Genomic DNA, 21,900 nt, shown 5'->3' on the forward strand with positions numbered 1-21,900 from the left:
TAACTTTCGCACTAATATTCGTTCACACCAATCCTTGTTTAAACATACATCCAAACTATATATATATATATATATATATATATATATATATATATATATATATATATATATATATATATATATATATATATATATATATATATATATATATATATATAGGCCTATATATATATATATATATATATATATATATATATATATATATATATATATATATATATATATATATGAGGTAATTAGGTAGGTGGGTAGGCAGGTAGGCAGGCAGGCAGGTAGGTAGGTAGGTAGGCAGGCAGGTAGGTAGGTAGGTAGTTAGGCAGGTTTGCAGGTAGGCAGGTAGGTAGGCGGGTAGGCAGGTAGGTAGGTAGGTATGTTGGGAGGGTGGGAGGGAGGGAGATAGATTGGTAGGTAGGTAGGTGCGTCATTATGAAATAATAGTAAATACATCATTGATATGATTTTGGTGCGAATGAATGTTGTTGCGAGAAATATGACGAATGCATGTTTGATGACGCGGATGAAAGAGAGTGAAGTTTTGCCATAGGAACGGGTTGTTATGGTATGCAAGCTAGGTAGTTTGGACTAGGGAGAATGTGAGAGATACTTAGTGTATTGTCGATATCAAGGATATTTGTATGTATATTTATACGAGAATAGTAGTTGAATAATTTTTTTAAATGGTAGAAGATCACGTGATCAAACACGACACTCTCACAGCAGCCCTAACATTCATGTATAAATGTGTCATCTATTCGATATTTGTCTTTGTGCTAAATTTCTCTTTTGCACATTTTTCGTTGTGTTTTTTCTGGTTTCGCATTTTTCTGTTTGCGCTTTTTTTCTGTTTGCGCTTTTTTCCGTTTGCGCTTTTTTCTGATTGCGCTTTTTTCTGTGTGCGCTTTTTTCTGTTTGCGCTTTTTTTCCGTTTGCGCTTTTTTCTCTTTGCGCTTGTTTCCGTTTGCGCTTTTTTCCGTTTGCGCTTTTTTCCGTGCGCGCTTTTTTCTGTTTGCGCTTTTTCCCGTTTGCGTTTTTTTCTCTTTGCGTTTTTTCCGTTTGCGCTTTTTTCTGTTTGCGCTTCTTTCTGTGTGCGCTTTTTTCTGTTTGCGCTTTTTTTCTGTTTGCGGTTTTTTCTCTTTGCGCTTTTTTCTGTGTGCGCTTTTTTCTGTTTGCCCTTTTCTCCGTGTGCGCTTTTTTCCGTTGCGCTTTTTGTTTTGCGCTTTTTTCCGCTGCGCTTTTTTCCGTTGCGGTTCTTTCTGGGAACCCATAAAAATGTTCATTTAGGACAAGCAACATTTTATGCTTCTTTTTTAATTACTTAATTTAATTTACTCTTAAAAACATTGTATTACAATTTGTAATGTAAATTCAAATGTATTGAATAGTTAAGGGATTGTAAAATGAAATCGAATAAAATTACTGAAAGCTTTAACGGTTTTTGTTCTACCAACATCACTATATGCATCTTAACATAATGAGAGCAATTTGTGTTGAATGCTGGGGTGTATTTTATCCTTATGTGTTGTTCTAACATGCCAGGTTGTTAATGGTCAATGTCAAGACAACAAAAGCATGTTTGGTCTATGGAGACAAAGTTTACATTTGGAGTTTTAAACTTATAATATTTTTCTGCTAATTGTAGATTAAGACGTGATGTTCTGTTCAATCCCTACTCACAGCGCCAAAAATGCGACAGAGCTTACAACTAGTGTTTGTTTTTGTTCTAGCCTAGGATATGAACCACTAGGCTATGCACACCTTATTTGGGACTGGCTTTTCCAGTTCATTAAAGATCCACATTTTGTCTGCATGCTCGGGATTACAACACTTTATTTTTTGATAAATAATCACAGTTCCTAGAATAGCACAAAAATCTTCAAATCTCTAACACCACAATTCGGTGGTTGCCAAGCTAAAATTAAATTTGGCATGACTTAAAACTAAAACGAACGAGAAACTCAGATTGGATATAGAGAAACTCTTGAAACACACATACAAAAAAATAATGAACTGCAATTACTTACAAAAGCCAATATGCTACTCCAATGAGTTTATTTAAAAGAAATAGCAACTAAAAAACCAGCTGATTTTGATTGCATAACCGTATTAAACTTTGTCAAAGTTTATTAGTGAAACTAGCCATCGGTACCCGTTTCACGTGAATTATAGGCCTATAAATTTTAAAATGTCGAACTTGTTTATATATATATATATATATATATATATATATATATATATATATATATATATATATATATATATATATATATGTATATATATATATATATATAAAGCTTAATTACAAAGAGCAACAACAAATAAGTTGTCTTGAACGTTAATACACATAGAAAAGCATTTAAAAAAAAAATTGTACTTATCTTAATCTTATCTAAAAACGTTGAGTACAGCTAAATCTCAAGGAATGAATGGAACTTCGGGTCGGGGAAACAATTGGGGAACGTGTCGTGTGGGGGGGGGGGGGGGGGGGAAGGGGGGGGGGGGAAGGGGGGTGGAAGAGAGGCTGTGATGCACTACAAAAGTCTCATCCGGTTTCGTATTACTTCCCGGGACCGCAGTGACAAAAACATCCGTGTCTACAGGCTGCTTCTCTCTTGGCCTGTTTAGGAATTCCTATAGTGTAACTAATACAGATGAGAGTGTGCATTGAACTAGAGATGTTTCACATTTTTTTTCTCTAAACCACTTGGTCAAAACGTCAACTCTTTAAAGAGATGGGTTATGCTAGATACTCTCAAACTACTCAAACTATCTGAACCTTGAATATAACAAAAGTGTACCTTGGTTGGCTAAAGCTGTCAGTGCCCTACCATACCTTAATACTTTTTAAAAAAACAACTTCTACATCGGACTGTGTTTAATAATTCACTGTGCTATGTCAGACCCTCCCTACAACTTGGATGTGTTTTCCCAAAATTAACCCTCAGGTAACGCCTGTCTAGTTCAGGTGGGGGATAATCGACTAACGGCATCCATGACATAAAAACCCACACCGCATCCCTCAAAATTCATTACATCAATATGTGCTCAATAACTCTATAGATAGTTCTACTATTAACTGGAATAAAACTGGCTCTGTATGTGCCCCCAATTACTTTAAAGAAAGCTCGGCTCAGAATTAAAATACTTTAACACTACTTAAATCATGCTCCCCCTATTCATAAAAATCAATATGCGCGCAATTATTCTGAATGATATCACTACAATGTATGGAAAACAATATGTTGATTCTTGCTCTTGAGGTTGTCGTTACAGTGTATTAAAAACAATTTGGGCATTATTATTCTTAATAAAGTATGCTCATATAATGCATGAAAATGAATATCTTCTAAAGGATGCCCCTACAATTTAACAAAAACAGAAGAAATAAACCGGGAGTGATCTCCCCTAAACTTTCTCGAATATTCTTATATAAAATAACAGGGGATGGGAACTCGGGCTATAGATATGATTTTTAATCCATTTTAAATACTTAAAGTTTTAAAAACAGAATAAAATCTCGTAGACAAATTAATTGCACACCAAGTGAACGCCAAATAAAAAAGCGCATAATAGTGCGCAATATTATTAGTACTTTTAAAATTTACATTAGTTTTTTGAGAAATCGGAAGTAGCGTAAATTACTACTTCTAGTCAACGGAAATTACTCAAAATTTAACAGAAGGTAGAGAATTAGATCTTTTACTTACAAGTGAAATATCATTTATCTATCTGAAATAATACTCAAGTTATAGGCTTTTGAAAATTTCAACGTAGGAAAAGTACCACTTCCGGTTATCGGAAATCGCTCAAAAGTTGATACGGATCTACGATTTTGATAAAATACTTATATATGAAATTTCATCAACCTAGCTATAACGGTACTCAAGTAATCGTGTTTACACATGTGAGCGGCTGGAGTGTATTTGTATTATTTGTAACTTAGAAGGCGAATGTATCGTTTCGTTTCATGTCGTAAATTGTTCATAGTTTTTAGTTGTGTAGTCCCGTATTATGGCGCCGCTGTCTCACTGTTTATGTCCCTGGTTATAGCTAGTTTATATATATTTCGTTTATATTGTTGTCATTGTTTATATTAAGTGTCTTTTTATAATATTCTGTTGCATGTTTCGTGGTGTTTGGTTTGTTATCCGTGAATTAGGGACTATTTGTTTACGTGTAGTGTGTGAGGTGTGTGGAAGTCGGTTTCCGGCTTGTTCAACTCTGTCTTTTTTGTGTGTGGAAAGCAGCGGAGAAGAGAGCAGGAAGTCTCTCTGGTCATCGAGTGAAAAGAATAGCAAATTCGCACCATCCAGCCGTATTTATTTTGTGTTTGTGTTCGTCATAGTCCTGGACGAAGTCCGAAATTGGGTGTTTTGTTTGATGTAAAAAGTTTGTTTCGTTTGGTTCTGTTTTGTGTCAGTTGTTATCTATTCTTTTTTTATAACTTTTGGTTCCATATTTTGTAAAATAAATTTTATATTATTGTTAAAGCTTTTTGTTTTCATTATTTAGACTAAGGTTAGGTTATTAACCAGTCTGGGTTACCGGACTTGCACTGACCGGACAGTAGTTAGATAAGCCTAGGGAAGGGTAGAATAGATTTTAAGGTATCCCCCCCTAGCAGGGCTTACAAATTGGTAGCACGAGTGGGGTCAGTGCTTTAGTCTAGTTAAATTTTTGTTTTTCTGTTAGGACTAGGTTAGTTTAGATACATTTTTTTCTTGATAGGCCCTTAAGGGAACCATTTGTGTTTAGTTTTTGTTTAGTGTAGGAACCGTTTGTTGTTTAAAACACCCAATTCGGACGAGATGGCGGAGGTGGCACCAACCATCATCATCGTTCCACCCAGGGAGATCCTCATCCGGAAGTTTCATGGGGACAGCCACGGCTATGAGGTGGAACGATTCATTGACGAGGTCCAGTCTCTCTGGAGGGCCAGAAGAGACGTCTCAGTAGAAGAGAGGAAGGACCTTCTCCGCCAGTACCTGGGGGAAGCTGTGAGAGAAGAACTGAGCTGCAGGGGAGATGACCTGCAACGTGACCCAGAGGCCTCCATCAGGCTCCTCCGAGAAGTCTATGGGGAGAAGAGGAGCGTCTCCCAGTTAATGGCGCAACTCCAAATGGTTGTGCAGGGCCAACACGAGTCGGTGAGGGCCTACTCGCACCGCCTGCACAGGGCCTTCAGGGCCCTTGTTGCCAGACAGGGCACCCTGCAGGTCCCGCAGACGAATGATGAGTTCTTAAGGGACCAGTTTATGGAAAAGCTGAGCCAGTCCTCAGTCAGACGCCAGTTGCAAGAACTAGTTTTCAGGGACCCTAAGATCCCCTTCCTGGCCATACGGGATGCGGCCATTCGATGGTCTGGAGACGAGGACCCAGGGACAGAACCTGCCTATGTGGCAGCTCTACATGCCCGCCCCAAGGAAGAACCCACCCTGCCCAGGTCCAAGCTGGAAGACAGGGTGGACAAGCTCGCAGAGCAGCTATCGGCTCTGTTGACTCATTTGGCACAGAACCCTCAAGTGTCATCTAGACGAAGGGTACCCCGCCGACGTCCAGAGGCGGAAACAAGAATGTGTTACAATTGTAACCAGCAAGGTCACCTCGCCCGCCATTGTCAAAACTCAAAGAAGCAGGAGGCCGCAGTGATTCAGAGTCTTACTACTGCAGGTGGGCAGAGCCCAAGCTCCACCATTCACAAGCTGGCTGGACAGTGCCCCACCCTGACTGTGTATTTACAAGGTGTACTGGTGACGGCCGTTATAGACAGTGGTTCACAAGTAAGCACGGTCACTGAAACATTTTTTAACAGTAGCCTCAAGGACACTATCCTAAGAACAGACACACCCCTGTCCCTGAGGGCAGCAAATGGGTTGGCCATCCCATACAATGGCTATTTTATTACTGACCTGGAGGTCAACAAGGAAGAAATACGCGACAAGGGGTTCCTTGTGATAAAGAATCCAGTGGGTGGCTCAGCTCCACCCTGCTTGTTGGGCATGAACGTTCTCCAGGACCTGACCACATTGGCCCACCTGATCAAGCCTTCAGGTGTGACACCGAAGGTATGGCGAGGGGACAAGGTCCTCCGCCCCCGCGAAAGGACTCTGGTGCCTGCCAAGAGTGTACCAACCATTCAGGCGACGAAAGGAGACCCCAGAATGAAGGACGACAAGGTGGTACAGCCATTAGACCAACCTTTTCACCCAGATCCGTCAGTGGTATCAGGCCCAACATCATGCCTACGCGCCAGCATAACCAGTATAAAGGTGGACCAATCTGAGGAACTAGAGGCAATGGTTCCACCTAACCCATCCTTAATTAAGGCACCGGGTGGTGGTGCTGGGGAATGCCCCCAGACAGAGTCAAGCAAGAAGGACAAGCAGGTCAAAAAGGCACCTGTAGCTGAACTGGCCATAGGCGATCTGGTCCTTCTGAGAAAACCCCCACTAGGCAGACGCAAAATGGCAGACCTGGACGACCCGACAGTTTATGTCGTGGTCGAAGTACCTCCGATCACCGGCGGGTGTTACGCCATTAAAAAGAAAGATGGCCCTTCTGGCACCCGCCGGGTGGCAAGCACCCAGATTACCAGATATGTGCCTCCCAGGGCGCAACCGCCCTCCCCAAGGCCGGTCAAAGTGATACCGCCGGCTGCTCCATGCTACAGCCACATAATTTATAAGGTCCAATTACCGGGGACCAGAGCAGCCGGAAACCCCACAGCACCTGACATACCTCTGCGTAGGTCGGTCAGGGAGCGCAGAGTCCCTAGTAGGCTAGACTTGTGATTGTGCCCTGTGGGCTGATTTTTTTGGCAATGTTTTTTTGTAAAATTTATGATTGTGCCCTGTGGGCTGATTTTTTTTGCAAGTTCTTTTGCAAAGTTTTTTGTTTTTTTGTAACATTTATGATTATGCCCTGTGGGCTGATTTTCTGGCAAAAAATTGTTTTTTTGTAACATTTATGATTGTGCCCTGTAGGCTGATTTTATTGCAAGTTCTTCCTGCAAAGTTTTTTTGTAACATTTATGATTATGCCCTGTGGGCTGCTTTTTTTTCAAGTTTATTAGCTTGCGGTGACCGCAAGCTTTAAGGGGCGTGTATGTGAGCGGCTGGAGTGTATTTGTATTATTTGTAACTTAGAAGGCGAATGTATCGTTTCGTTTCATGTCGTAAATTGTTTATAGTTTTTAGTTGTGTAGTCCCGTATTATGCCGCCGCTGTCTCACTGTTTATGTCCCTGGTTATAGCTAGTTTATATATATTTCGTTTATATTGTTGTCATTGTTTATATTAAGTGTCTTTTTATAATATTCTGTTGCATGTTTCGTGGTGTTTGGTTTGTTATCCGTGAATTAGGGACTATTTGTTTACGTGTAGTGTGTGAGGTGTGTGGAAGTCGGTTTCCGGCTTGTTCAACTCTGTCTTTTTTGTGTGTGGAAAGCAGCGGTGAAGAGAGCAGGAAGTCTCTCTGGTCATCGAGTGAAAAGAATAGCAAATTCACACCATCCAGCCGTATTTATTTTGTGTTTGTGTTCGTCATAGTCCTGGACGAAGTCCGAAATTGGGTGTTTTGTTTGATGTAAAAAGTTTGTTTCGTTTGGTTCTGTTTTGTGTCAGTTGTTATCTATTCTTTTTTTATAACTTTTGGTTCCATATTTTGTAAAATAAATTTTATATTATTGTTAAAGCTTTTTGTTTTCATTATTTAGACTAAGGTTAGGTTATTAACCAGTCTGGGTTACCGGACTTGCACTGACCGGACAGTAGTTAGATAAGCCTAGGGAAGGGTAGAATAGATTTTAAGGTACCCCCCCCCCTAGCAGGGCTTACACACACGGACAGACAGACAGACACACAGACAGACACACAGACATACGGACAAGATTGCAAAATTATGTTTTTCCGTATCAGTGAGGTGTAAAACGTCGAGATTTGTAAAAATCTCGATTTTTTTTTTTGCACGATTACAATACTTTCTCTATACTTCGTATATACGAGAAAGTAAAAAAACATTGGTGTTATTACACTGCAAATCAGTCGCGTAGCGAGGGGGGGGGGGGCGGGGGACATGACATATGTCGCCGGGCGCCGACCTTAGGGGGCGCCAAAATGGGTTGGAAAAATAAATTGAAAGGTTGAGGGGGGTGCAAATCGAAAGTTTGAGGGGGGGGGGGGTGCAAATCGAAATCTTGAGGGGGGGGGATGCACATCGAAAGTTTGAGGGGAGGGGGTGCAAATCGAAAAGTTTGTCCCAGGGCGCCGGGAAGGGTCGCTACGCCTCTGCTGCAAATGGCCGTATATTTCACCAAAGATGCCCCAAAAATTTATAATAATAATTTGTGCATAATAACCTTTGGATGCCCTTAAAATGTATCATAATGAACATGTATATAAAAAAAAAGCTTTAGAGATGCCCCCAATGTTAACAACGATGATCGGTGTAATTACTGTTGCATGCCATTCGAATGTATTACATGAACATAAGCATGATTACTTTCAAGATGCCCCTACAATATGAAGATGGATGCCTTTACAATGTATATAAAGTATATGTTTATAAAGTGAAGTGGGCATATTACTAGATGCTCATAAAATATATTATAATGAATATAAAAATAATTACTTTAAAGATGTCCCTACAGTGTATAATAATAAATATGATATAATTACTCAACGGATGTCCTTGAAAATGAGTATAACCAATACGTGCATATTAAAGATGCCCCTACAGTGCATGGGAATAATTTGGGCACAAGTACTCAAAATAATGCCCCTACACTATACTAAATAAAAATCAAACACATTTATTAAGGGAATATCAATGACTGCCATAGGACTACCCTTCACTGATGCCCGCTTTTTCTATATAAGTTTTGCCATACGGACAGTGTAATGTCAAAACGAGTTACAGACGATCGAGTGTTACAATTTGTTTTGGGTGAGATCGGCAAATATATGGAAAGTTACGATGACACCATGACACAACATATCGCAACTTTTTTTTTTAAACTACAAAAAAAATAAAAAAAATAATTCCACCCCTCTCTGGATGACCCCAGTAGTGGATGCCCGGGTTCTGGGTCAAAGGCGTAGCGAGGGGGGGGGGGGGGGGGGAGGGGGGGGGGAGGGACACGACATGTCCCCGGGCGCCGACCTTAGGGGGGGGGGGGCGCCAAAATGGTCTAGGTCCCGTCCCGCCCCTCTGCACGCCACTGATTAAAAGTTAGATCAAGTAAAGAAAAGTGACTGCAAGAGCTAAGCATTAAAAGTGAGTAAAAAACGAAGTGAAACCCTGCCCTATCTCCTACACCAAACAGGGCTTACACCGCCACCACCAGCATCTTCCATAAGTTCAAGTTGGCAGATTTTTGGGGAAAATACACATTTTAAAACTTGCATTATCCTTTATAATGAGCTTTAGGCTTTATTAATTAATAATTTCATAAGTAAATTAAAAATTTATTAGGCCTAGCGCCCTAGGCTAGGGCGTAGGCCTATATAATAAATATTACAATTAGTAATAAATATTTGTTTTGTACACTATTTTTGCTTTCCATAAAAAAATAAACAGGGGCTGGAGCGGATTAATGGTATTTAAGTAATTTCAGTAGGGAAAATAGCTTTTGATCTAGAATCTACGAACAGTAAAACAGTTTGACATACGAGCAATGTTCCAGTTTAGAAAGTTTTAAGGGAGGTCATTCCCATTTTATTTTACTCTTCCTCTTTTTAGGCCCACTCTTTATTTTGGAAAGTAAAAAAAAATTAAAATTATATAATTTGCCGCTTAATGTATGAAAATGGAGTACGTTGGCGTCTGAATGAACCTCATCATTAGCTAATCTCAATTTAGATCTATAAGTTAATCTGACCTGGCGTTTTCTGGTATTTTTTATTCAGGTAATCTAACGATATAGCCCCTACACTACTCACTACAGCGTTGGAAATTATCCGGTGATTTCTACAGAGTTTCGGACAAATCAAATAGGGTAATCTATTCTATCGTTTTAGTTAGCGTAATCAATTTGGCCGTCGCTGGTAATATAGGGATAAGGTAACTAATAAATAGAATCTATGGCTTAAACATGGATGTATGTTTGCATAGTCTAAAATACTAAAGATAATTGAATATTAAACGACAGTTAAGGGTTAAGGTTAAATCAATAAAGATGTCATGAAATTATTAAATTAAGATTTAACAACGATGTTCCAGATACTAAATTTGATATTAAAACTATATTAAAAACAGCGGCCATTTAATTTCTATTTGTGTGGAAATATATTGATGTTTGCTATTAAATACGATTGTCTTGTGTTTAAATACAAAGCATGCGTTTTTTTTTTAAACAATTTAATTGACTGACAATAAACATCATTTCTAGAATCATTATTATGAGATGCAATTTTTATACATTAAGAAAGTCCCTATTTTTTAGAGCTACCCCTACATATCTAATGTTTATTTAAATATTAGTTCGAGTTAATTGTTATTGTTTGTTTGCTATTTTCATTTCATATTTTCATGTTTTTTTCCTTTAATTAGTGATTTAATCATAAATGACGACACGTTTTTTTTACCTTTCTTCATCTTAACCCCCCTCCCCCCATTTTTGCCGTCACGAAATAGTCGTAATGTCGAAAACTAACTTTTTTTCCCTGTCTGTTAAGTCAAGCCATAATTCTAACAAAAAATATTTGTTTTCATCATTTTTGTATTAGGCGAAATACATAACCTTTCACGTTTCTTACCCCTCCACATTCCCATGTAAAACGTCTCAAAACCAGTTACTCCACCCCTTAAGTGTGTGATGTCATTTATGGTAGTCCTAACCACCAATATACATTTTGAATAACCTTTGTTGTCAAAATGTTGATACCAAATACCCAAAATGGTTGTACATAAACGATGTCAAATATGCTATGCTAATGTGACGTCAACTTATGCAGGACCGCAATGTATGACCTATAATGAAGGGGTGGTCAGGGGTGGGGGGATGCATGACGTCATTTATGGAAGACTTCTAAAATTCTGTGCTCAATGAAAATGAGGAGCATAAAGCATTCGTTTTCATGCATACCTTTGCTCATAACGAATGATCATAACTATTGCAAGACTGTTGTCCTAAGCGGTGTTAAACACCCTCAGCACAACATCCCCGCCAAAAAGGGCCTGCCACTAAATGCCTACCGACAAAAATATTGACCATATTTGGTCACTGATTGTTATTTCAAATCAATTATCTGTTATATTTTGTAAAATTTGACTTAAATATACTTATTTAAACAAATATATTCATCAGTTACCTCTCCCGCACATTACTACTGCAGCCGAAATTGATTACGCTAAAATGATAGATTAGCTCAAATAGTATAGTGTATAGGCCTACTATAGTACTATACTATAGGCCTAGGCCTATAATATTAAATGATATTAGGCCTATTAGTATTAGTAGTAGCCTACTAATTTAATATAGTTGTATTTGCTCAATTATTTAGGTAATCTATCATTTTATTTTTAGGTACTTAAAATTGGCCGAGGCTATGTAAACAGCGACCATTAGTAAGTTAGAGTGATTTCCTCTGAATCTCTAACTATAATTTTACAAACTTGATGGTTGCTAAAGTAAATGAGCATGGTTTCATCTGATAAAAGCATCACTAGTCTTTATTTATTACTGAAAAGTTTTAATACAAATGTTTAAAAACAGGTACATGAATGAAACTTTGAAACATTTTTGTAACTTTCAAAACATAAATCCTCCTAAAAATGTAAAATAATTACTAAAATTTAACGAGTCACCTTTTTAACATTACTACTCTTGGACGATTTTATGTACTTAAAATAATAGATTACCTTTCTTTAGTACTACTAATTTACCAAACAGTTTTGTAAGCAGTTTAGCTAATACTAGTCTGTCTCCTTACCGAAACCAGATCTAACCCTGAAATGTCACACCCTGTTTCTTTTCATTTTTTACGTTTATTTTAGGTGTCCTAAAATTGAATCAGCTCTGCTTTATTTTATTTTTTCACATAGGAAACTGCACAAGTTTTCTTTTTTTTTTTATTAATCTTTTCTTGATCAAAATAATATTTAAAAAAAAAAATATTCAAGATTTTTAAAACATTGTCACTTGTAAGATCAACTGCTTTCATTTTCTTGTCTATTGGAGAAAAATCTTAACATGGTCAAAGGTTCACATTGAGTTTAGCAGGCCTATAGCATTTGTCTTAGCATGAACGATTGCTGTTTGAGATCCTCTTTGGTCACTCCCACATACCCCCCCCCCCCCTTCATAAACCAAGCATATTGTAATATTTCCAAATTTAAAAATTAGGTGGGCCTAAAATTACATTTTCTTCAAGATATCCTTAATCATCTGATGAGTTTAAAAGTGTCAGCCACTATTGCATAAATTGTTCTTTTTTTTTTATTTAAAAAAAAAATGGCAAAAATTGCCTTGTGAGTGAAATTATCATCTAAGCCCCCAAACCTTTCTTAATGAACACTCTACCATGCGTGGATTGTCTCCATTTGTTGTCTGACATCTCAAAGTGATAATAGATCAATGTCGGTCCAAATTCTATGTCTGCTTCACTACATGCATACCACTAATACACTTATGACAAACAACAGTTAGACAAACAAACACCCTTCCATACACCCTTCAGTCAACCTCATCTGTCCTAGCATTTAAGCTCTAAAAATAATTAAACTAGAGGTTTTATTTTGAAAAAAGTTTTTTTTAGAACTAAAACAGGGAAGATACGCAAATTGAGAGATGGGGGAAAATACACAGAAAAACAAATAAACATACAATTAGGAAATAAGTGAAAGCTAATGACAAGATGTAAAAAAATGCTCACACAAATATCATAATAGAGAATGTGTGTGTAGTACTTTTTATAGTGTAGCTTTGATCACCTATATCACAAGCTGGTCACTTCACTTCACATACTGATCACTTGTTTACAATTTAAATATAGACCTATTGATTCTCTTTTTAAAAATTTTACCCCCACCTCTCCCCGTAAAATAAAAGTTATTTTTTAGATCAGTGGTTCCCAACCTTTTTCGAGTGGCGACCCCCTTTTATAAAAAGTAAGTGACCCGCGACCCCCATAGAATTAAAAAGCCGAAATTAGTAGGGAAATTAATAAGCAATAAAATAAGATTTTCTAGTAGACTTTCAATATGAACTACTCTTGATAACTGTTTTAATAGTTTGAGTAAAATTGCATACTATTCACTAAACCTTCGTGGTTAAGTTCATAATTTAAAAAAAAATTTTTTTAGCGCCAACCTATGTCATTATAATTATCTTAATTTTGTTTTTAATAGAAGAAAATATATTCTCGAAAAGTCAATCAATTTTACGTTTGGGTATGAATGGTGAATACTACACCAAAATTGTGTCTGCAGTTTTTCATCTTACTCGTAATCATTCTGCAAATCAAAGAATTCATCTTGTAATTCATCGGGAATGCTGGCAACAACAAGGGAAGAAGAGAATGGGTAATGCGTAAATGCAGATTCTTCTTTTTTCAGCTCAGAGAAATAGCGATGCAGTTCGTTTTCAAGAGATTCAAGATGCCCAGAAATCGCTTCTTTCAAAATTTTAATTATCTCACAATTAGATTCATCTACCACACCGCAGAGTTTCTCAAATTTACAATATTTCCAAGATTTATTCTCTTTACCGATTTTGCAGCTTTGATAAAAATGCCATGAGATTATCATGGAAAGTTATAATATTCGTTCATTTTCCCTGAAGCTTCAGGTTAAGCTTATCTTGATGTTCGAACTCATCTGCTAGGTATGATACTCTTTTCAATCACTCTATGTCGTTTTAAGTATACCAAAAGGTCTTGTTTTCTTTGCACTCCCAAGAACAATTTGATTTATGTAGTGTACTGCGTACTGTAGTGTAGAAGAGCAGAACCTCGTAATCTATATTAATGTTTTTGCTCAGTTTTTTGAAGGCTCCAGATTTTATATAATTTACGACTTATACTAGCAATGGACTCTTGATGTCGATTGGTTAGGGCAGTGGTTAGGGAGCTAAATCTTTTCTGTTTTCTGAAAGGCCGATTTTGAGCTAAACATAGATGGCGCGCCATCCGTACAAACTCCCCACAGCCGTTCTAACCCATTTTAATCATCCAGTTTCAAAAAAGGTATTTATTTTCTCCATGCTATCTTCACAAAAGAGCAACTCTTCTTTGCTATCATCCGCATGAATATAGACACAGACCAGCAACTGCGAACATGAACTCACGTCTGTTGATTTATCAACTTGAAAAGCAAACAATGGTGAAAGCTTAATTTCAATAAAATGTGTTATTTAATATTTACGTACATGCAGCGTTTGATGAGATTTTCTCCTATTGTTTTTTTTTTGCTTGCTTGTTCATTTGATGCTTGCACTAATGCTGGTGAAAACTTCCTGTTCGATCAGGTCTCTGGCGTTTGCAACTAGCTTTTTACCGACGAAAGAACGCCATGTATTTTTTGGTGTGTTCCGAATGACTCGCCTCAAATGACGTTTTAGTTTTAAAGATTTCATTGATTCGTGACTGAGAACAGCTTTGTCCAGTGCGCTTTGTTTCTTCTCTATTACATTTCCAGTGATGTTAATGAAGCTGAATTTTAAAAATTCTTCTAAATATTTATATTTTGTTTCAAATTATTAAGGTTTAGTATACCAGTTGGCGACCCCCCAGAAAGACCTTCGCGACCCCCCTGGGGGTCGCGACCCCCAGGTTGGGAACCCGTGTTTTAGATTATTGACATCATATGTATTATATTTATTCTGTATCATATATTTGTGTACTAACCAATTAAAAAATCATTTGGTTCTTTTATTATTTAAATAATGCACTTTAAACAATGAAATATTTTAACAATAATTTAATTCATAATAAATAATATAAATACACCATCATATATTATTATTATAATGAATTATGTATTATGTATTTTTTAAGTATATTTAAAAAATTGGCAGCTCCTGGTCTACTTATAGCTTTGGAAATTCTAAATCTCTATTTTTAAATCACATCTTACTAAATAAACAGATTAATAGAACTTCTGGTATCTGCCAAAATTTCTGTTATTTTACTATTAACATGTTGTTTTAGCTATATAATCACAACCAACTTTAACATTTTAATTAAATTGTTTTTTAAATCAGCAGTTCAATTATAAGTAGCAGAGCAGCATGGAGAAGGAAACAGAGGATTTAGCTGCTATTTCAACTGAAGTAGATAGCAGTTCAAATGAATCAACAGAATTTTCAACTTCTGAAGATTTGAAACAAGATCTATTAAAATTAATTTCATCTTCTGATGGCATAAAAACAGAATTAACATTTTTGACTTCCCATGATATAAAACCCAACATGACTTTTTTAACTTATCAAGCGGTTACACATGATGTTATTCCAGAATTTTCAGCTTCTAAAGACATCAAAACAGAATTAAAATTTTCATCTTATGAGGACACTAAACCGAACATGACATTTATAACTTCTCAAGATGTTAAACCTGTTGTTACACCAGAATTTTCCTATGCTGATACCATAAAAACTGAATTGTCAACCTTTTCATCTTTTGATGATGTAAAACACATTACATTTACAACTTCTCAAGATGTTGAACCTGGTGTTACAACAGCATTTTCAACTGGTGAATCAGTATGTTCCACATCTAAAGATACAGAACTAGAATTAGCAACTTTATCAACTAGCAGAACTTTAAAACCAGATTTATTGACAAAAAAAGTTCATTTGGTATTAGAAAAGAAATATGAATGTGTTATTTGTCATAAAAGGTATGCACACAGATCTAGTTTAAGTGTACATAAAAAAGTTCATACAGGGGAAAAGCCTCATGAATGTGATGTTTGTCACAAAAGGCTTAAAAACAGATCTAGTTTTAATACACATAAAAAAGTTCATACAGAGGAAAAGCCTCATGAATGTGATGTTTGTCAGAAAAGGTTTTCTAGACGCCATGATTTAAGTAATCATAAAAAAGTTCATTCTGGAGAAAAACCACATGAATGTGATGTTTGTCATAAAAAGTTTATTCAGAAGATAAATTTATTACATCACAAAAATGTTCATTCAGAAGATAAGCCATATGAATGTGATGTTTGTCATAAAAAGATCTCAGACAAATTTTATATTAGTAAACACAAAAGAATTCATACAGGAGAAAGGCCATATGAATGTGATGTTTGTCATAAAAAGTTCTCCTACAAAAATTATCTTAGTAAACACAAAAAAATTCATACAGGAGAAAAGCCATATGAATGTGATGTTTGTCATGAAACATTTACTCACTATTGTAGTTTAAGTAGACACAAAAGAGTTCATTCTTATGTTAAACCCAAAATTACATTTACAACTTCTCAAGAAGTTGAACCGGGTATTACGACAGCATTTTCAGCTGGTGAATCAGTATTTTCCACATTTAAAGATACAGATTTAGAATTAGCAACTTTATCAACTAGCAGAACTTTAAAACCAGATTTATTGACGAAAAAAGTTCATTTGGTATTAGACAAGCAATATGAATGTGTTATTTGTCATAAAAGGTATGCACACAGATCTGGTTTAAGTGTACATAAAAAAGTACATACAGGGGAAAAGCCTCATGAATGTGATGTTTGTCAGAAAAGATTTTCTAGAGGCTGTGATTTAAGCATACATAAAAAAGTTCATTCGGGAGAAAAACCACATGAATGTGATATTTGTCATAAAAAGTTTAGCCGGAAGATATATTTATTACATCACAAAAATATTCATTCAGAAGATAAGCCATATGAATGTGATGTTTGTCATAAAAAGTTTAGTCAGAAGATAAATTTATTACATCACAAAAATGTTCATTTAGTAGATAAGCCATATGAATGTGATGTTTGTCATAAAAAGTTCTTAGACAAATATTATATTAGTAAACACAAAAGAATTCATTCTGAAGATAAGCCATATAAATGTGATGTTTGTCATAAACAGTTCTCAGACAAAAATTATCTTAGTAAACACAAAAGAATTCATTCAGGAGAAAAGCCACACAAATGTGATATTTGCTCAAAAGAATTTTTTCGCAATAGTAGTTTAAGTAAACATAAAATAGTTCATTCATATCATCCTGGAGATAAGCCATATGAATGTGATGTATGTCATAAAACGTTTGCACACAGTTCTATTTTACATACACACAAAAGGGTTCATACAGGAGAAAAGCCTTATGAATGTGAACTTTGTCATATTAGATTTTCTCGAAAATCTAGTTTGAATACACATAAACTGGTTCATGTAGAAAAAAAAGCCTTATGAATTTAATGTTTGTCGTAAAATACTTTTTCATAAAAATATTTCAACTAGTCATTATAAAATTCAGTCAGGAGATTTACCATGAATCCTTAACACTTACAACTTTCAGTTTCTAATGCTTGAAAATTCGCCAGTTATATAGCATATTTAAATTTGAAGGAAAGAAAGGCTAAAGCTACCGCAATTCGTTATTGTTATGTCCCTTGTGATACATATATGTTAATGATGTATTACATATATGTTAATGATGTATCTTGAATGTCTTATTTCTGTGTGGTGATGTCTTGCTGATGATGCAGTGAGTTTTTTATTAATGGAGTCTTGAGAGAAGACAAATAAGCCTACTACATAAAGTATTGAAGCTAACATGATAGTTTTCTGCTGTTATATTCCTAGTGCTAAATAAAATAAATATGTTACATTTGTTATAGTTTAACATTTTGTATCTTATTTTAGCACAATATATGCCTAGTCATATTTTAATTTTGTATTTAATAATATATACTAAAGTGAAAATGAAATGTCAATGGATTGTATCTTTAAATCAATCAAAATTGCTAAAACTTATGTCAATATGAATGCATATTTATATTTTATTTCCACTAAAGTGAAATGTTAACGTTGAATTTAACTTTAAATAGATTAAAATTGCTAAAACCTGTCATTATTGTCATGTCAATATCTATATATATTTAAAAATGTTCATTATACACCACTATCTGTATGTTAACATAAATTACAATGAGGCCCATGTGTTTTGAATGCTGGGGTGTGTTTACCCTCCTGTGATGCTGCAATGCCTGAACATACCAGGTAGTTGAAGGGCAGACAACAAAGGCTTAGTTTGACCCTTGATATTAGACAATTTATCACTTGTTTTAATATTTTTCTTCTGATTATATATATGAGAAAATGTAAAGAAAACAGTTACTTTCCTCATTCAACATATTTCAAAACATAAAATAAATAAATGTTAACCTGTCCAATCTAGGGTACTGTCAACTAAAACAGATTGAATGAGTATATGCAGTTGATTCTATTTTTACTAATGGCCCTATGACTTCATCATAATTAAATGCAAAATAAAGCAATTGTTGAAATTATTATTACAAAACTTCAAATAGAAAATGGGATATTTAATATTATCACTTTCCTTGGCCTTGTTAAGACCACTATCACAGATTACCATTATTTATGTTTTTTAATTTCAAGTACTCTCATGGCTGTGGGGGAGACACTATATATAGTAATATTGCACCATGTTACATTTCTGGCTCGCTATCACTGGTGCTTCACCTTGAATAGTAACATTAGGTAGTCCAAACTAAAATTAACTATTGATTGCAGACTTCTGTAGTGAGTATTTCCTGAAAGAAATTGTAAAATTGTAAGCTCTATGACACAAATTTTATAAAAATATCTCAATAAAAAAAGTTATGCGTTGCTAAAAAACTGATTTTCAAAAAGTGTCGTTTTTGAAAACTCATATTTTCTAAACTAAATAACATAGAAGTGTAGAAATTGGTAAAGTTGCTGCAAAGTTTGTAATATATATGCCCAATTTTTTTCAGTCATCTAAAATGAGTCATTTTTTTTGGACATAGAATAACTCTAAAACTTTTGTGTTGGTAACATTAACAGGAAGAATGTGTTCACTATTTTCAAAAATCACATGAGTTAAAATATTATTTTAAAAAATGCCACATTTATCTAGCGCAGAAGAAACAGAATCTAAATTTAGTAAGATTATAATGTAATGAAGTCTAATAAAGACTTGATGCCCACAAGTGATGCAGCATGCTTTGGTTTCTTTTCCAACCTATCTGGTTGATAATTGCTTTGGGGGAAAAGTTTTCAGAACTACAACTCCACATCTTTGTAAGTCTTGTTTCCCTCAACCTTGATCTTGTGGAGCATCAAGAGTAAGCGATTTGTTTTGGGAACTGTAGGTAGAGGCGTAGCGACCCTTCCCGGCGCCCGGGGAAACTTTCTATTTGCAACCCCCCTCGAACTTTTGATTTGCACCCCCCCCTCAAACTTTCAATTTGTTTTTCCAACCCATTTTGCCCCCCCCCCCTAAGGTCAGTGCCTGGACACATATGTCCCCCCTTGCTACGCCTCTGACTGTAGGGAGTGGATGGCCTCCTTCCTTTGTAAGGAAAGTTATGGATAGACCATCATAAATGTCTCCAGCTATAGAATAAACAGTTGATTTAGTGATTAAAAATATATTAAATTTACTACTAGCCTATTGTGTAGGCATACTATTTGTCCTATATCTATAACTAGAAACATGAAAAAACCTGAAAACACCTTTTTTTAAAAAGTAATTTATACTTGATAGTATATTCTTAATAGTAGTAGTAGGTCTACTGAATGAAATATTCGTTGCTTGTGCCACACTGGTAGAGATATCCAATGATGAAGATGATATACTGTGGTTCTCAACTTAACTGTCCTTCATTGTTACTATATGCATATAAAAATTAATGAGAAACACTACTAGTACCACTTACACTTACAACTAATATAACATTTTAACTAAGTCAAAACATGTACAATCTTAATAAATTGCACCGCCATCTAAAAATTGATCTGGTATATTTTATAAAGGAGACTTTAGGATGTAATATATTGAGAATTGTGAAGTCAAGGGAACTCACTCTTCTCGTATTAATCTTAAATTTATAATGTTGTTTTGGGTGATGTCCCTTGTTTTATGTATTTGTGACTTCCTGTTCCTGTTTCCGTCATGTTAGCTGATGGTGGCTGATTAAAAGATCTATATACAAACAGCATGGTTTCTGTCGTCAGTGTTTCAATCTACCTCATAGGATACTGGCGCAGATCAGTGTTGTTATCAACTCCCAAAAGTTTGATGGCGATCAGATGAACGGTGAGAAACCGCAATCGACTTATATCGCAACTGATACTTTTCAAACAAATATAAAACACATTCGAACATGGGTTACAGGATAAAAGATTTTGACAGATAAAGACAAGCTTTATTGACAGACAATTTTTATTCTTATAGTACAACTAGAAGTAGTGAAATTTTATGTTTGAATACCGCAAAAATGACATTGAAAACGCAATTTTCGCCAGTATGGACTACCTAGTAACATTCCTTTGTACATCTGTCCAAATAATATTTTTAAGCTACACAACTTCCAAAAACTAGAAATATTCTTATTAATGATGGGGAAAGTTGTGGTCGGATAGTAGAGCATACGACTGCTAACCTGAAATACACTCAGAGTCCACCCAGCTGTGATGGGCACCTGACACACGTTCGTTCGCCAGGTTCTAAAGGACAGTTTACTCACTAAAGACTGTTTGTGTTTTACCGTGTTGAGTTGCTCTAAAGGACAGTTTACTCACTAATGATTGTTTGTGTTTTACTGTGGTGAGTCGCGCAATATCGACACCATGTTTCACTTTTGCCGATTTCTACAACTCCCATCTCTTTCTCCACAAAACTCCAGACACACAAGTCACACTTAGCCTACTTTGTGGTGTGACAGTGAAGGATACCAAAAGGAATATAAAATAGTAACAAGCTCGATTTTCAGCTGTAGTGGTTTTGAAGGGCGTTTTATCCACAGCGTAAATTTGAAGTATTTTTAACACGATCGGTGTGTTGCGACAGTCTCCAGGCATCTGCCCCCCCCCCCCCTAGAAAGTCTACCCCCTTCCGAACGAAATGGAATTTATATAGAAAATGTATACCTTTTACATTGTTTACATTGTCCGCCCCCTCCCGGAAAATTTAGTCCACGCTCCCTCCCCGAAAATTTCAAGCCCCCCCCTCTCCCCTTGAGAAAAATGTCTGGAAGAAACACTGGTCTCCCGATGCACAAACCTTGCCGCAGTTTGTCAGCTTTCGTGTGCAAACACCATTCAGATATACGCCAGGGTGTGTGTGTTGTGGACACTTTAGTTAGCAGGTCCAATCGAACCGAAAGGTGTGCGTGGTGTGGACTCTTTAGTTAGCAGGTCAAATAAAGCGGACAGGTGTGCGTGGTGTGGACACTTTAGTTAGCAGGTCCAATCAAAGTGCGTGTTGTGGACACTTTAATTAGCAGGTCCAATCAAAGTGCGTGTTGTGGACACTTTAGTTAGCAGGTCCAATCAAAGTGCGTGTTGTGGACACTTTAGTTAGCAGGTCCAATCAAAGTGCGTGTTGTGGACACTTTAGTTAGCAGGTCAAATCAAACCGAACAGGTGTGAGTGTTGGGAAAAGGGACAGACTAAAGGTGGATTTTTCCCCATACTCCCTTCACAAAACTTTGGATTGGTGCGATAGTTTAAGAACTGCCCATGGAAAAATTATAAGTATTGAAAGAAAAAGTAAAAGCCCCTGTTAGGTGAGGCTCGATAGCTGGCCACAGCAACTCATCTAGGAGAGAGGCAACAAGTTATTAAAAAGTCTAGTGACAATTTAAGCGCAATTTCCTTATGTTATCCATAACAATTTTAAATCGAGATAAATCATATATTCAGCAAATAAATAATGCAACACAAGTAGTTTTAATAATTCAAAACAAAATAGAAAA

At 36.1% G+C, this 21,900-nt stretch overlaps 1 protein-coding gene across 1 annotated transcript; it reads left to right on the forward strand.

The window, feature by feature from the left end:
- Positions 1-15,223: 15,223 nt before the first annotated feature.
- LOC131927135 (zinc finger protein 429-like) lies at positions 15,224-17,347 on the forward strand. The gene is made up of 4 exons (XM_059282817.1): positions 15,224-15,988; positions 16,151-16,700; positions 16,902-17,135; positions 17,229-17,347. The coding sequence occupies exons 1-4, from the start codon at positions 15,224-15,226 to the stop codon at positions 17,345-17,347; spliced, it is 1,668 nt and encodes a 555-aa protein (XP_059138800.1).
- The last annotated feature ends 4,553 nt before the right edge of the window (positions 17,348-21,900 follow it).

This window comes from Physella acuta, unplaced genomic scaffold (assembly GCF_028476545.2).
Source record: "Physella acuta isolate Inbredline_101_S28 unplaced genomic scaffold, ASM2847654v3 ptg000087l, whole genome shotgun sequence".
Classification (NCBI taxonomy): Eukaryota; Metazoa; Mollusca; class Gastropoda; family Physidae; genus Physella; species Physella acuta.